Here is a 14,483-nt window from a genome sequence, read left to right on the forward strand (position 1 = left end):
CGCGTAAGTCGTAGACAAGTCTACATCTTCTGGCGACCTTAGGGTTATATTCTTTTAAATAATAATTTAATCTGAATATTTAATTGAGAGTTATATAGGTATGTGCCGATTACTTGACTTTTATGAACAAATGACGTATCAAATAAACCCAGGTTAGGTCTTTGTTACAACTATATGTAGGTTAATACGCATAGGTACTTTAACCTAAGAAGATACGGCATACATTAGTGTACCAATCATGTTTTTAAAAAACAAATATCTTAAATTTTATGAGAATGATAAACGATGCGAACAAGATAGCCTAAATCATGTTCCTTCTCAGCTATTTTCAGTAGCGTAAACTTTATATAGTACCTACAATTATATTAGATTTTGACTTTAATATGTTAGTTATATAAATTAAGTATTATTAATTGCCAGATCTCGAATCGAAATTATACTTTGTCAGTCTTTTTTAACATATGCGAATTTAGACCGGACTTACAAGAATTCGACTTTTGCGATTATCCCTCAAACCTAGGTCCCCAAAATTGCACAAGTAAGAGGTATTGCTGTTCAAACATTTATAAAGAAGTTGATGAATTCAAAGAAGGTAGGTCTATCGGCCGCATTCAACTTCCGGCCGATTGCCGATGTCTAATTTAAGATTATTTAGAAAATCAATCAATCCTGAATCTGCATTTTAATATTTTTATCTTAATTTACAACTCATATTTATAATCATAAAAACAGATAAATGATAGCAAATTAATATTCCATAGTTATTGAAATGCCATAAGAAGGAATAGCGGGGTTCGCAAATAATTATCAGTAGAGGTTGGATGTACCTATATATTCTTATTATGAACTATTTACCAAACTTTGAAATAATAACATGTCATTAAATTGTCAAATAGCAACGACATCAAAAGCTGTATTTATACTGTAGGTTTTAATTGTTAAAAGTATTGTTTTTAAGCATATTTAGCTACGTTAACATAAAAATGTCGAATCAAGAGAGCCAACAAGTTTCCCCAGATTCCACTACAGATCCGAGTTCAAGCGCCACGGGAGAGCCGTCAAAGACGAGCTTTATTGAAACTCCCGGAAAAGGAGGATACTCATTTATGGAAAAGCGCAAAACGTACAACGTGATTGTAGATGACGAAGATGTTACCCCTGACAATATAGTCGACCCAGACTTCGTTACAATGATCGACACATTTACACATGCAGCTTTCGAGAGCAAACAGCGAACAAAGAGTGAAGTCGCTCTTAAAGCTAAATCAACTGCCGACATGGGTATGAATGTATTCGCCACTACCATATCCCTTGACGACATACATATCGATCACACACAAAACACCGAAGAGGGTTATATCCCTTACGATGGTGATTTAGAAGTTGCACCTTCCGCCTTTTACTTACATAAAAAATATGCCGTAATGTCGTATCCACCTGAAGTGTTCGTGGTCTTGAAAGAAACCGAAACAGTTTTCTTATTCGAATTGCCATGTTTTTCATACGAGAAAAATACAGCCGAAGCCGCTGCGGTCGAAGAAGAAAACGAATTCTACCAATACATAACTGTTGGTAAGGGTAAGAATAGAAAAATGGTTATGGAAGAAACCCAAACTAAACAATGCGTCTTACAGTCTCGACATACTTTAGCTATTAGACCACAGAAACAAAATGCTTCAGCGTTCGCGTCTATGTGGGACATGCACGACACTTACGCAAAACTAGCGAATGTAAAGCCAGCGATGGAGCCAGATGAAATGGTGCTGTACCAGTCGGCTGCGCCAACATTACTCCGCAAAAAACGAGTCGTTCTAGACAAGACTGGACATGAGAAGAAGGGAAAAATATTTGGTGAAGTAGCGACAATGCCCCCATTCTTGGATGCAGTCTTATTAACAGAAAGAGTTCTTTCCACAACAGTATACTCTGATGCTCAAAAAATATTCAGAGGTCTAGTAGGAACGGATCCGCTATCATTAGATTTAATATATATCTATACAATGAAACCGTTGTGGACTTTAGAATGTGATGAGGCAGCTAATAGGCCCATAGCGAGTGTTTCTTTCAACCCTAAAAACGAAGACATATTGGCTGTAGCACACGGTAAATACAGTTACGCTGAAAGTTTTAAGGGATTGGTCAATGTTTGGTGCACAAAGAATCCTTGTATACCAGAGAGGACGTATCATTTTGACGATCCTGTAACGTCTGTTGCGTTTTCGGATCAAAACCCTAATTGGTTGGGGTGCGGCTTTGTCAATGGAGACGTTCTGATATTAGACATTACGTCGTACACTATTAAAACTGTAGCTAAGAGCAAACGAGATACTAATCCGTGTTTTGAACCAATCTGGGCCCTCAGCTGGAGAGGTCCCGACAAAGAAAGTCAATATTTGATGGCAACTTGCCAAGATGGAAGAATCAATAAGTTCACCAGTACCAAAACCCATGATTTCATCTGTACCCCGATGATGCGAATATCGACGGTTGAAGGGCAGATGAAGGGAATGGATGCACCAAAACAATGCATTAAGGCTGACGTTGCCATAACAAGGAACCCTGCCGCTTTGTGCATGCTGTGGCACCCCCGGATTCAGCACGTGTACCTGGTGGGGACAGACGAGGGTTGCATCCACAAATGTTCGACGCACTATCTGAACCAACATATGGACGTCTTCCGGGCTCACTCCGGTCCGGTCTACAGCTTGAAATACTCTCCGTTTATGGGCTCGCTGTTAGTTTCATGCGGCGCGGATTCCGCAATAAGATTTTGGATCGAAGGTATGGACGAAGTTATCATGACTCTTAATTGCCCTAGCCCTGTTTTCGATATCGCCTTCTGTCCCATCAACTCAACGATACTATTGTCAGCGAGTGGCAACGTTTTGTCTATTTGGGACTTGCGTCGCAAGAACCACATGCCCTGCGCCGAATACTCATTCCCCGCGCAAGTCTGTCTGACCTACGTGAAGTTCTCATCGTCTGGTCAGAATGTTTTCGTCGGGGACACCCTGGGTCGAGTCCACACGTTCCATTTACAGGATACACCTATACCACCATTTTATCAAAAACATTTACTCGACGAGGCTATCAAGAACGCATTATGCACGCGACCACAACTATTGAGACAGCTTGATAAGCTGAAAAAGTTTAAAGAGAAATATTCGAAGCAGGATCTATAATCATACGTGATAAGATTTTTTTTTAGGTTTTTTACAATGAAAGTAACAACTTATGACTGTAATATAATTTATTATAGATAAATATAAAATGTACAATAATAATAATTATATAACTATTAAAATATCAGTGAATGTATTGCTCTAATACTTAAGTTGCACTTATATATTATTCATAACTAGTTAACATTGACTAGGATTTGTTAGAGAGCATTTGGAAATGATATTCTTTCTTCAGTTCTTTGAGGTTTTCTTCTAAGATTGCTACCTGAAACGATCAGAAAACAAATTGTTTCATAACCAATCTTATGTCCAATATAATAAAAACATTCAAGATTAACTTAAACCTGCGAATATTTTCAATAGACAGATTTAACTTTTTCAACTATAGTACAACACAACACTCTCTAGATTATTATCGTCACTGTACTCCTATTTGTTGAGTTCATCCAAAGTGCACTTAAGAAAATTTTGTTGTGCCTTACACTATCAATGATATAACCATCTTTCCGACTGATTCGCTACACTCACTGGGATTGCAGTGGTCACTTTAATAAAAGGCTGTCCTCAAGCTTGCATTCAGTAACTTAAGATTTGAAGAACTATTATATACACATATAATTAAAAAAGGTATAGCTTAGCCATCAAAAATATATTTTAGATTTGTTTTAAATAGAAGAGGGCACGAGGATCACATGATGGGAAGAGGTGTGGCAGCCGCCCTTGGACATTCGAAACACCAGGGATCAAGAGATGCAATGCCCGCCTTCAAGTTGAGAGTATGCTCTATGGTTGCAGGTCGCATCGGTTCGGGAAAACTACTCGAGCAGCAAGTAATTGATTCCATTGATAATATGAACCTCTTTTTAATTTTTGTTCTTGGATGAATGAACCATGTCATGAGGAATATTATATGAAATCATTATCGAATAATTTTCGCAGGTTACTACAATTGTCAAATAATGACAGTGGTACTTGAAGTTAAATGCTTCTCGTACTACATGAAAATGACGTAGAAAAACCTATCGCTGGTTTGTGTTGAAATCAAGTATATTGAAGTTCCATTTAAAGTAGAGAAAAAAATATTTTTCCAGCAATTATAATACATATTTTTAGGATAATCATCTATTTAGAATTGAGAAATAGCTGCATACTCATTATTAAGAGGTCATTACTATTTGTTTATTTAAGTTTAATTTTTCAAGATGGCGGTATGTTCCTGTTTCAGTGATTTTTTCGTGATTCTTGTCGCTATATTAAATTTAAAATAACATGTGTTACAACTTACTTCCTCAAACCTTAATTCTTTGCGGGCTTCCTTGATGTACCCTCGGATAATATTCATTTGTTCCAATAACGGGTTAAGTTCGTCATCATGCTGGACTGAGTTGTCTCTGCTGCTACCCTCTCTCTCCTTCCATTCTTTTTCTTTTTCCGCTGCCTGCCGTTCCATCTCCACTTTCTTCTGCGCTCGTTCGTATCTTTGTCTCCTCACTTCATCAATTTGCGCCTCCGTGGGTAACTTGCGAAGTGATAACAAGTCTCCCTAAATAATAAAACATATTCAACTGTAAACTATTTATATATCTATACTACCTATAGTTCACAATAGTTTTTGTTCAACAATCAAGATACCACGCATATGTGTCTCACTCATTGGTAAGTTATGACAACAGTTTATTTAATATTATCTTAATATATATAAATTACGTGAAACGTTGTTTGTTCGCGATAGACTCCTAAATTAATGAACGGATTTAAATGGGGATTACTTCATGGAGTGCAGTTTAGTCCAACTTGAGAGATAGGATACTTTATATCTCGATTTGGGACCCATAATTATTTTTATTTCCAATATTTGTTTTGTATGGACATATTTTCTGTGAGAGAATTTATTGAAGCACGGTTTGAAAGTTCTGCTATGAAACAATTTCATTATAACAACAGGGAGCATATTTTACGAAATAATTCTTGATGTTTTGAATTTTTTTTGACAAATATATTAAAAACATTTTTTTATTATCTTACAGAACAACGTCTGTCGGGTCAGCTAGTTAACTATAAAACCGGACGTCATTACTATCTTAATAAAATTATTTCTTTACAACCGAATTAACCGGTCGAATAGAAACAAATCTGGGTGTTTCTTAACGTTGTCTCTACTTTGTCTATAGCCTATTTAGCGCTTGTTTATATTTCAACTATTAATTACACGGCAACATTTTTCATTTATGCTGGCAATTCACTAATTTACGTCCAGTTTAATAACATAAAGATTATTCTTACCCCCTTATTCATAATGGTCCGCTAACTTTAAACAGACACTTAGGAGTGTTTTTTCTCATTCTGACTTAGGTCGATAGACGAAGACAGAGTGCGAATTAGCAATGCTTTAGGTTAGCAGACTATTATGAATAAGTGGGTTAATGTTTAAGTGAACGGGTTTCTACAAGTAGATTCGGGCCATTTAAAACTTTTTACTTTAAATTAAGTTCTTCTGTGTTCGTTTAGTTTAGTGTTATAATTGTGCATTTGTTTATTTGAAGAATACAGATTTCTAATATTTAAGGAACACAAAAATGAGAGTCAACAATCAAATAAGACAGAAATAATATTTCTTGAAAAGACGAAAACGAGATCTACAGAAACTAAAAAGGAGTTAATATGTTTTAGGACATATGTTTTAGGGATGTCTATCGAGTTCTAAATAGTTCTTCGTTTTTATATTTAAAAAATAAATATGAATTCAAAATATAAGTAAAACGCAAACACACAGGTATACTTAGTTATTTATAAAACTTTTGATGTTATACTTTTATTAACAAATCGTAGCTGATTTTGACAGCTTTAGCATTTTTTTTATTCAGCCCTATCTCGTTTCTTCTGACCCCAGTATCCGGATAAATAGAAACCGCATTTCTTTTTGCAAAAACATTTGGTAAATTACAGGGCGAAATACAATTTACAATGCTTCAATAATAAGCTTTCATAAAAGATATGAAATAAAAAATACCAAATTATTTTTGACGTGACTTATTTAACTTCGGAAAATATCGTGTTCTGAGAGAGATCACCCTGTGCTTCCCTGGGCATTAAAAGAATAGGGAAGTACCATCCCAAGGGTATCCTTTGGTGGGAGGCTCCTTTGTACAGGATACCGGCTAGACTAAGTGTACCACAACGGCGCCTTTTTTTGCCGTGAAGCAGTAATGTGTAATTATTATTACATTATTGTTTCGTTCTGGAGCAATTGCTGGGCAAATGAGTCTTAACATCTTATGTCTCAAGGTAACGAGCGCAATTGTAGTGCCACTCAGAATTCTTAGGTTTTTCAAGAAGCCCGAGCGGCACTGCATTGCAATGGGCAGAGCGTATCAAATACCATCAGCTGAACATCCTGCTCGACTCGTCCCTTATTGTCATAAAAAAAAAATTCAACGTCGGTTAAACGATGCACCGTCGATAGAATTCATTGCATTGTGTAGCAGTGGCTTCATAATAAATGAATTCTTGGCTGTAATTGAAATAATGTATGGGAAAATCTAATTATTATTATTACCTTGATGAAATTAGCGGCAGCTTGGCGTATAGAGTTCTGCAGTCTGGCCTGACGCGTCCCGGGATTCGCGGGGAACAGGGACACCTGCTTGCTCAGGAGGTCGATACCCTCGGCTAGCTTCCCGATCTTTCCGCGCATCGCGTTCACGTCCTGTAGGTTATACGTCGACTCACCGTCGAACAGGCTTTGGCACATCTGGAAATTAAATGAATATTAACATAGAGTTTGATACCATTCCCTTTAAGGGGCCACCCATTTTTACTATAATCACGTCACAAGAATTTCATGATTTTGTGACCCCTCACCCGTCCTTGCCACACCTGGTCCCAATTGTGTGACCTCTCCCTATCTAGTGTGATGTCACATAGGTACTTCGCAAATTTACTTTTAGAAATTTATAGAATTATTAAAACAGCAGTCTTCCGAAATTATTGTTATCTCCAATTAAATTAATATCAAACAAACAAAGGCATGAAAATTTGTTAATTTTCTAGTTCAAGTTTAGATCAGATAAAAAAGTATTATATTTTGGAAAAATATGATGTCACAAAATTCGTGACCCCTCCCCGCCTCTTGTCACACAATGTCACACCTCCCTCCCCCTTAACATGTGACATAATTTATAAATGGCCCCTAAAGACGGATAATGTGCTCAGGTACTTTTGTCTTCTATCAGAAATATTACCAAATTATAGTATTATTTTCATTGAGGCTAATTTATAACATATTTAATAGATACCATTGTTTACTGAATATTTTATTATTGCCTACTAAATTAACGTGAAAGAGCTAATCAATATACAATACAGGCGCGGTCTTATTAATAAATGCAGTGTAAGTTACTCTAAGTTCAAATTACTTCTTCCTGTCATGTAATTATGTAGTGACAAAGGTAAGATAAAGACATTGGTACGGTGTTATTACAAAAAAGTGAAACAAGTGTTTAACACTTGTTTAAAAAAGTTCTATTACAAATCTGTCTTTCTGTTGGTTAGCGTTTAACAATGCTTAGAAATTGCTTATATTTAAACACGAGCTGAAGCTTGTCTAAGGTGTTTCTAACTGATAGATCATATGCATGTGGAAGATTTAGATTATATGATGACAGATAGAGGACAGCTGACAAGAAATGCGTTCCATTCCTTTAATTGTTCCTGTACATTTCAGTGTTTTACGACATTTTAGTTAAATTGTGTAAACCCTGTTTTGTAATAGAAGAAGATAAACTCCATTTTAGACGTTGTTATTGTTAGGTCACTTACGTTGTTATAGTTATCACTGTTTATTTTTTTTGTTAAAACACCAAAAAAGTTTTAAACTTGAAATAACTTTACTGAGATTTTATTAATAATACAGGAGCAGTTTTAAATAGCAGAGGTAATGAACATTACATATGAATGATCATAAGTTAAAGATTGTGAGATAGGACAGAAGTCTTATACTTTCATGATAAAAATAGAATGAAAACATAAATCTGTTATGTCATGATGTTGTTGTTATAATTGGATTTTAGTACCTATTTATATGTACTTACAATATCAATTTTATTTTCGTAGTAGGTAATGAAAAACCCGATAATACACATCACACACATACATATATGATTTTTAAATTATATATTACGTTAACAAAACAAATCTTGTAACTACATTTACAATACTATGATTTTTTTTAAATATTGGCGGAATTAACACTAAAGAAAACTCAAATCATTTGTATAATTATGGATTTCCGCAAAGTTACGCCTAATTCAATAAAAATACTATGATTACATTAAATTAAAACTATCATTACGGGAAGCGTACCAAAAATACTAGCAGCACTTCCACCTTAGAAAGCTAGGCTGACCCGTTGACCGAAATAGCTGCCAGTGCTTGGGTTGCCAGTAGCCCTATTGAAGCGAGAAGATAGTACTTTGTACATTCTCCGCGCTTCTGGGCCCCACGGGCCAAGTGTCACAACACCAAATGGCACAGATGTGAGACTCATTGAAACCGACATATTTGCAACGTTTGCTGTCGGCAGGCGAAGCAGCAGCCCCAACACTGACGTAACACCAACTGACGTAATTTGGACTCGAGAAGGAGCCATATTTTTACACTTTTATTTGCACACTTTTGTATTATTTGGAACCATTGTATAAAGCTGTTGTTTCATTCTTCCTGAGGGATATCTTGAATGGGCTCTTGGAACGCATTCAGCCCCTCTACAGACTGCATATATCTTGTAGCTTATCTTTAATTGTCGGAATTAAAAAAAAAATACAAGGCGCAAGATTCGGACTGATTAGTGGATCTTTAGCGGGCAATGATTATATGAGAACGCGGATGAAGGACGTTTTTGATGACGATATTTGCAAACATTTTGGAAAACTCTGGGCAAACATGTATTAAGTCTACAAATGTTACCGTACTTTAATTTTCCGAAAAAAGAAGCAACTAACTTTTTTTATAATGCTATATTCCAATGAAACAATTATTTGTTTCGGAGCGGAGGAATGGTTATCATTCCTCCGCTTGGCTTTCAGGTTCAAATCAATATAATATACAGGTTTGATCACCGACGACTATATCACTTTATTTAGCACAGTTATACTAACAACCATGTGTTACTTCATGCTACAAAGCCATCCGACATAACATTTAAAAACTGCTAAATATAGGTACTAGCTCTACTCCACCATGTTTCCCATGGCCTTCCAAATAATTCTAAAGAAAGTTAAGAGTGGATTACCTGATCTGGGTAGTTCATGTCCGAGCATATACAATTACTTTAAACATTACTGCCACAAAATAAGGTCATAATTTTAATGAATGTTTTAATGTTATCTGTATAAGTTAATGTATACATACATACAACGCAGCTCGGACATTTTTTGATGACCATTTAATATGTGATTAAGAATCTAGTTTTTTATTGTATGTCAATGCTTTAAAGGCAAGTTTTACAAATAGAATCAAAGAAGATACCTTTTCATACATGGCCACAGCAGGTGAGGCTTGCTCCATCAAACTCCTCATCTGTTCATAAGCTGTCATCAATGCTGTTTTAGCATTACGGCTATCTTGTACTTGCTTTCGGAGATCAATTAACATATAACAGTGCTCACATAGTCGAAGGCCATTCTTCTCTGTTACTTCATGGTCTGGAGTCGATGTTTGAGGAGCTGATGGATCTACTATGCCTTCTGTAAATAGATTGATATTTATCTAATAATTATTATGATTAACATTTTTTTTGACTGCATACATTTTTTATTACACACAAGAAAAACTATCTAAATTAAAAAAATGTGTGTAATTTAATATTCATCTATAATGAAAATAAAACATCATTTTGCAACAAATTCACATTTGTTTTAAAATTTATAGATTTTTAAATAGGTTATGCCTATTATGATAACTTAGACGTCATCTTATCATCATCATCGTCATGAGTCACACCACATTCAAATCAGAGATGATGAAGGGCCTTCGATAGATCCATAACTAATAAAATTGTAATATAGATAGCCATTTACAAATTTAGTAATTATTAATATTTCATGAAGGTTTAAATAATTTTATAACTTATAAAGTCAGAAGAGGCAAAATTCAAGTGTTTTTTTCTCCTGGAAGACCTTTCCAAAGACTTTATGATAGAGGTAGTCAGCACAAAAGAGGTCTATTCCAAACTATTTTGTTTTATAACCCAACAGTCCGAAAGTTCCTATTTAAAATTATATTTTATATGTGTAAGTGTTATGTATTATGACAATTTTATTATACAGTAATCCAGTAATCCAGCCTATAATGCGGTTTCATATTACGCTATTATAATGGCCCCCATAACAGGGGATTTCCCACATACATATTTTTGTACTGTGAAATTTATAATGACTTGTACAGTTCATAATTGACTTCACATACCTTTCCACATGTGTCAATTGTGTTATTACAAAATTATTTTATTAAATTTGTGTAGTTGTAAACCTTAATAAAATAGTAAAACTAGGCAAATAGTTTGAAATACTTGTAACAAATTGTGGTTAATTATTATTATTACAAATCACAAAAATGCCCTACACAGAAGTGCTGCTATAACATGTTTTCCTATAACGAGGAACCACTCTACCGCGTCATAGGGCAGAGTAATTATACTTGTAATTAATGAAATTGATTGTAAATTAACAAGTTATATCACAAATCTGTCAGTATTGTGGGTCAAATGTATTAAATGTCTCATTCTGATTTGCTTATTACAGGTTGCCAAAAAAGTTACAGGTAGGATTTAATTGAATCGCTTTTCCCCATGTGATGTAATTTTTACAATTCAAATATATTGCAACAGAATACACTAAAGATAAAAAAACATTAGTTGATAAGAAAAAGCAAGTGAAAATAACATGAAAATAAATAGTAAATACATAAACTTACTGGCTACATTAAAATCAAGAAATAAAGAACAATCGTGACATAGAATTGATCCACATAGCCTACAATGGTGTTTTCTTCTTGTCAAACTGAATGATTTCGCACAATTTGGACACAGCTTCACTGATGAGCCATCCAACCATGGGACTACCTGAAAGATACATATAATTTCTTATTTACAATTGTAAAGGACTGCTGTGGTGTTAAAGGGAACTTGGTGGTGATACCATTATTTGACTATTATGCCCATGTGTCACATTAACAAACCATTGGGCTCATCACAAGCAGGGCGACCATATTCAATTTTAGTGAAAATGTAATGTCAATAGATGATAAGCTCAAAAGGATCCAATTAAAAATAAAAGTTTAAAAAAGATGATAATAGAAAAATTTAAAAACAACATTAATTAATTGTTTCAAACCTTTGAATATCTAATATATAAAATTCTCATGTCGCGGTGTTTGTAGCTAAACTCCTTTGAAACGGCTTGACCAATTCTTATGAATTTTGAGTGCATATTGGTTAGGTCTGAGAATCAGACAACATCTATTTTTCATCCCCCTAAATGTTAAGAGTGGTCCACACCAATTTTTTTTTTAATTTTTTTGACATTTTTTTAAAATTTGTTTGATTATGAGTCAGCATTAAAAAATACATACAACTTCAACATTTTCACGCATCTATGATCAACAGTTACTTTTGTATCGCGATTTTAATATCGGCAATACAATGTGTGCTGGGTCAGTTAGTAATCTTATATTTGCAAATTTTCAAGAACTTGCTATCATAATGTAAGCAACTTTGAAGAAGCTGGGCGACATAAATAAAAAGAGCACTGCAATACTTCAAGGGCCTGCCTCACTCTATTTTCCAAAAAAAATTATACTGTCCTTAAAACCTAACATTATAATTAACAGTGAAGCCAAAATCTGCTTATTATGCAGATTTCACAAAATTCAATCATATAATAAATATATTGGCATGTTATGCTGGCTTAAATCATGCTTAGTTTGGTTTTAACTTAGTCTAAGTAATAATTTCATGTAAAATGGGAGTAATACAAAAACATGAATCACCAAATTAAAATATATCATCAAGTACTCACATCCTGCTCATGCTGTTTACGCTGATTTACTTCATTTGGCATATTTGAAACTAATTTATCTAGTCTTATCAACAGTTTGTTAGTTTCTGTCGCATATCTCTCTAATCTAGCAGATCGAACAGCTTTGAAATATTCAGAAGAACTGCGCGATACACCTACCGTTTGTGTTTCTTCAGTATACCAACTATTATTATCTTGAGTATTAATCTTAAGAGCACGATCAAATGTATCTTTTAGGTCATTTTCATCGACATTAAGAATTATTTTCTTAGCTTTACCAAAGATATCTTTGAGTGACCTGAGTAAATCCTGTTCCTCTGCATGCTGTGTTTCAAAATGATTTGTAAGTTGAGTAGCTGATTTCAAATCGGCTTTACAAATTGGACACAGAAAACCCTCTAAAATCTCATCATCATTAGCTGTTGCCATTTTAAAAATTGTTCAATAATAAGGCATTATTCTGTATATTTAATTTATCTCAACACAGATATCTAAAAACACAAGATCGACTATTATGACATACAGAAATAACTACACTGAAAACTCCACACTCCACAGCTCAGCTGACATTTGATAACTGACGTCTGACAGTGACAACAATGAAAAATTGCCGCAAGGTGCAAGGTGACGATGAATAGAAATTCATTTTTGTTCTATCGTCAGTAAATGTTGAAACAAGTATGTATTCCATAGTCTATATATGGTATTTACATTTATTGCATATTATAAGTGAAATCCATACTGTATCATTTCTTTGATTAACGCGAGTGTTATACATTTAAATAAAACTCTTTTAGTAATAATTTTATTATTCAAACAAAACAAATCCTATAACTATATTTACAATACTACGACTAAACCCTTTTTGAACATTCAACTGTTGAACAAGTGTTGCAATTATGGGAATTTTACAAGAACATCAAACACTATCCGTCCTCAAATTTTTTCTATCTTTCAGGCACCGGCAATTTGAGTACCTTCCCTAAGTGTTATGAAACGCAATTTTCGGAGGGCAGATTGATTAACAGACTTTACCCTATATAACTTTACTATTAATGCCTGAAATATTAAATAAAAGGGCTATAAAATTTTTGACTATATTTTTTTTTATTTCCGCAACTGTAATTTTTTTGTGCACGGGATATAAAAATATACTACCTAAATTTCGGTACACTATTTTATAATATTACCTGCTTATTAAAAGAATTATTATCGACACACCCTGTATATATTGCTGACGAAGTAATTATATGCTAGTACATGGTTTGCATTTAATTATTTGCTATTTGTGTTGGACCGAAGTTTATCTAATTATAATTTTCTTGCCAGCTCAATGATCCCTCTTGTGAACAATATTCCGCAATTTCCTGACGTATTTGTTGCACTGTTATACGAGATCTACGTGGTCTCCTTTCCAAAGGAATAAGACTGTTGAGCTCGGTGTCATCTCGCCAATTTTCTGGCCTGACAGTTCCTTGTATTTTATTATCATAAGTTCCTGGAGGTGTGTAAATATCACTGGATTCGTCACTTTTTGCAAGAAACTTATGCACATATGTGATTGCCATTACTACAGTAGAGACGTTTTCCTTTTCTAGTAGCATTGGTTAACTTAAAACTGCTGATATTATGCCAAATACGTTTTCCACAACTCTACTTGCTATACAAACTTTGTAATTATATGTTTTCTCTATAGATCCTTTTGCGTGAAATCCCAAATAGATTTTCATTAAATATTCTGACATGGCAAAAGCTTCGTCACCAATGAAATAAGATGGGATGTCTTGAGATTGCGAAGCTAGTGGGCACCATTCGGGAATATTTAGCATTTTATTTGATATTCTTTGATATAGTTCAGAGTTGTTGAAAACGCCACCATCTCATATTCTGCCCTAACTTCCAGCATTCACATATATAAAATTATACTTTGTTCCCACAACGGCTAATATTATAGAAATTTTGATAGTTTTAAAAATAGCTTCCGCTTTTCTTGGGTGACTGTAATAATACATGTTTGCTATACAAGGCGCCCAGGCAATGGAGAAAATTTCCATAATGTGTCATTTTGTTGATGTAAAACCAGCCTTGTCTTGTGGTGTTTTTGGCATACATATATACATAACGCCTCGCCCTAATAGGGATAGGCAAAGATCACTGAGTTCCACTCGCCGCGATCTTGGCATAATTCTTTCGCTTCATCCAAACTCATCCACCTCTTCATACTTGC

The 14,483-nt window shown here is 34.4% G+C and overlaps 2 protein-coding genes across 3 annotated transcripts; one reads left to right on the forward strand and one right to left on the reverse strand.

Moving 5' to 3' along the window:
* Positions 1-943: 943 nt before the first annotated feature.
* Positions 944-3,306, forward strand: LOC126974924 (dynein axonemal intermediate chain 4). The gene has a single exon (XM_050822667.1). It carries the CDS (start codon positions 984-986, stop codon positions 3,180-3,182), a length of 2,199 nt encoding a protein of 732 aa, XP_050678624.1. The 5' UTR covers positions 944-983; the 3' UTR covers positions 3,183-3,306.
* On the reverse strand, positions 3,233-12,779 carry LOC126974950 (rabenosyn-5). 2 transcript variants are annotated; one of them, XM_050822709.1, is made up of 6 exons: positions 12,412-12,779; positions 11,154-11,297; positions 9,708-9,925; positions 6,739-6,933; positions 4,468-4,725; positions 3,233-3,447 (listed from the first exon to the last, which is right to left on the reverse strand). In XM_050822709.1, the coding sequence occupies exons 1-6, from the start codon at positions 12,683-12,685 to the stop codon at positions 3,373-3,375; spliced, it is 1,164 nt and encodes a 387-aa protein (XP_050678666.1). In that variant the 5' UTR covers positions 12,686-12,779; the 3' UTR covers positions 3,233-3,372. The 2 variants fall into 2 exon arrangements, with proteins under 2 accessions (XP_050678666.1, XP_050678665.1); XM_050822708.1 differs by having other exon boundaries at positions 11,154-11,301; positions 12,257-12,779.
* Positions 12,780-14,483: the final 1,704 nt, after the last annotated feature.

The sequence above is a fragment of the Leptidea sinapis genome, chromosome 34, assembly GCF_905404315.1.
Source record: "Leptidea sinapis chromosome 34, ilLepSina1.1, whole genome shotgun sequence".
NCBI classification, from domain to species: Eukaryota; Metazoa; Arthropoda; class Insecta; order Lepidoptera; family Pieridae; genus Leptidea; species Leptidea sinapis.

Bases quoted from the DNA above. Each gene is read 5' to 3' on its own strand.
- LOC126974950 (XM_050822708.1), bottom strand. From the start codon at position 12,685: ATGGCAACAGCTAATGATGATGAGATTTTAGAGGGTTTTCTGTGTCCA. The intron at 9,926-11,153 runs GTAAGTTTATGT...ATCTATTTACAG, and splicing joins TCTTGATTTTAATGTAGCCA to AAGGCATAGTAGATCCATCA. The intron at 6,934-9,707 runs GTATCTTCTTTG...TTTAATTTCCAG, and splicing joins CTGTGGCCATGTATGAAAAG to ATGTGCCAAAGCCTGTTCGA.
- LOC126974924 (XM_050822667.1), top strand. From the start codon at position 984: ATGTCGAATCAAGAGAGCCAACAAGTTTCCCCAGATTCCACTACAGAT.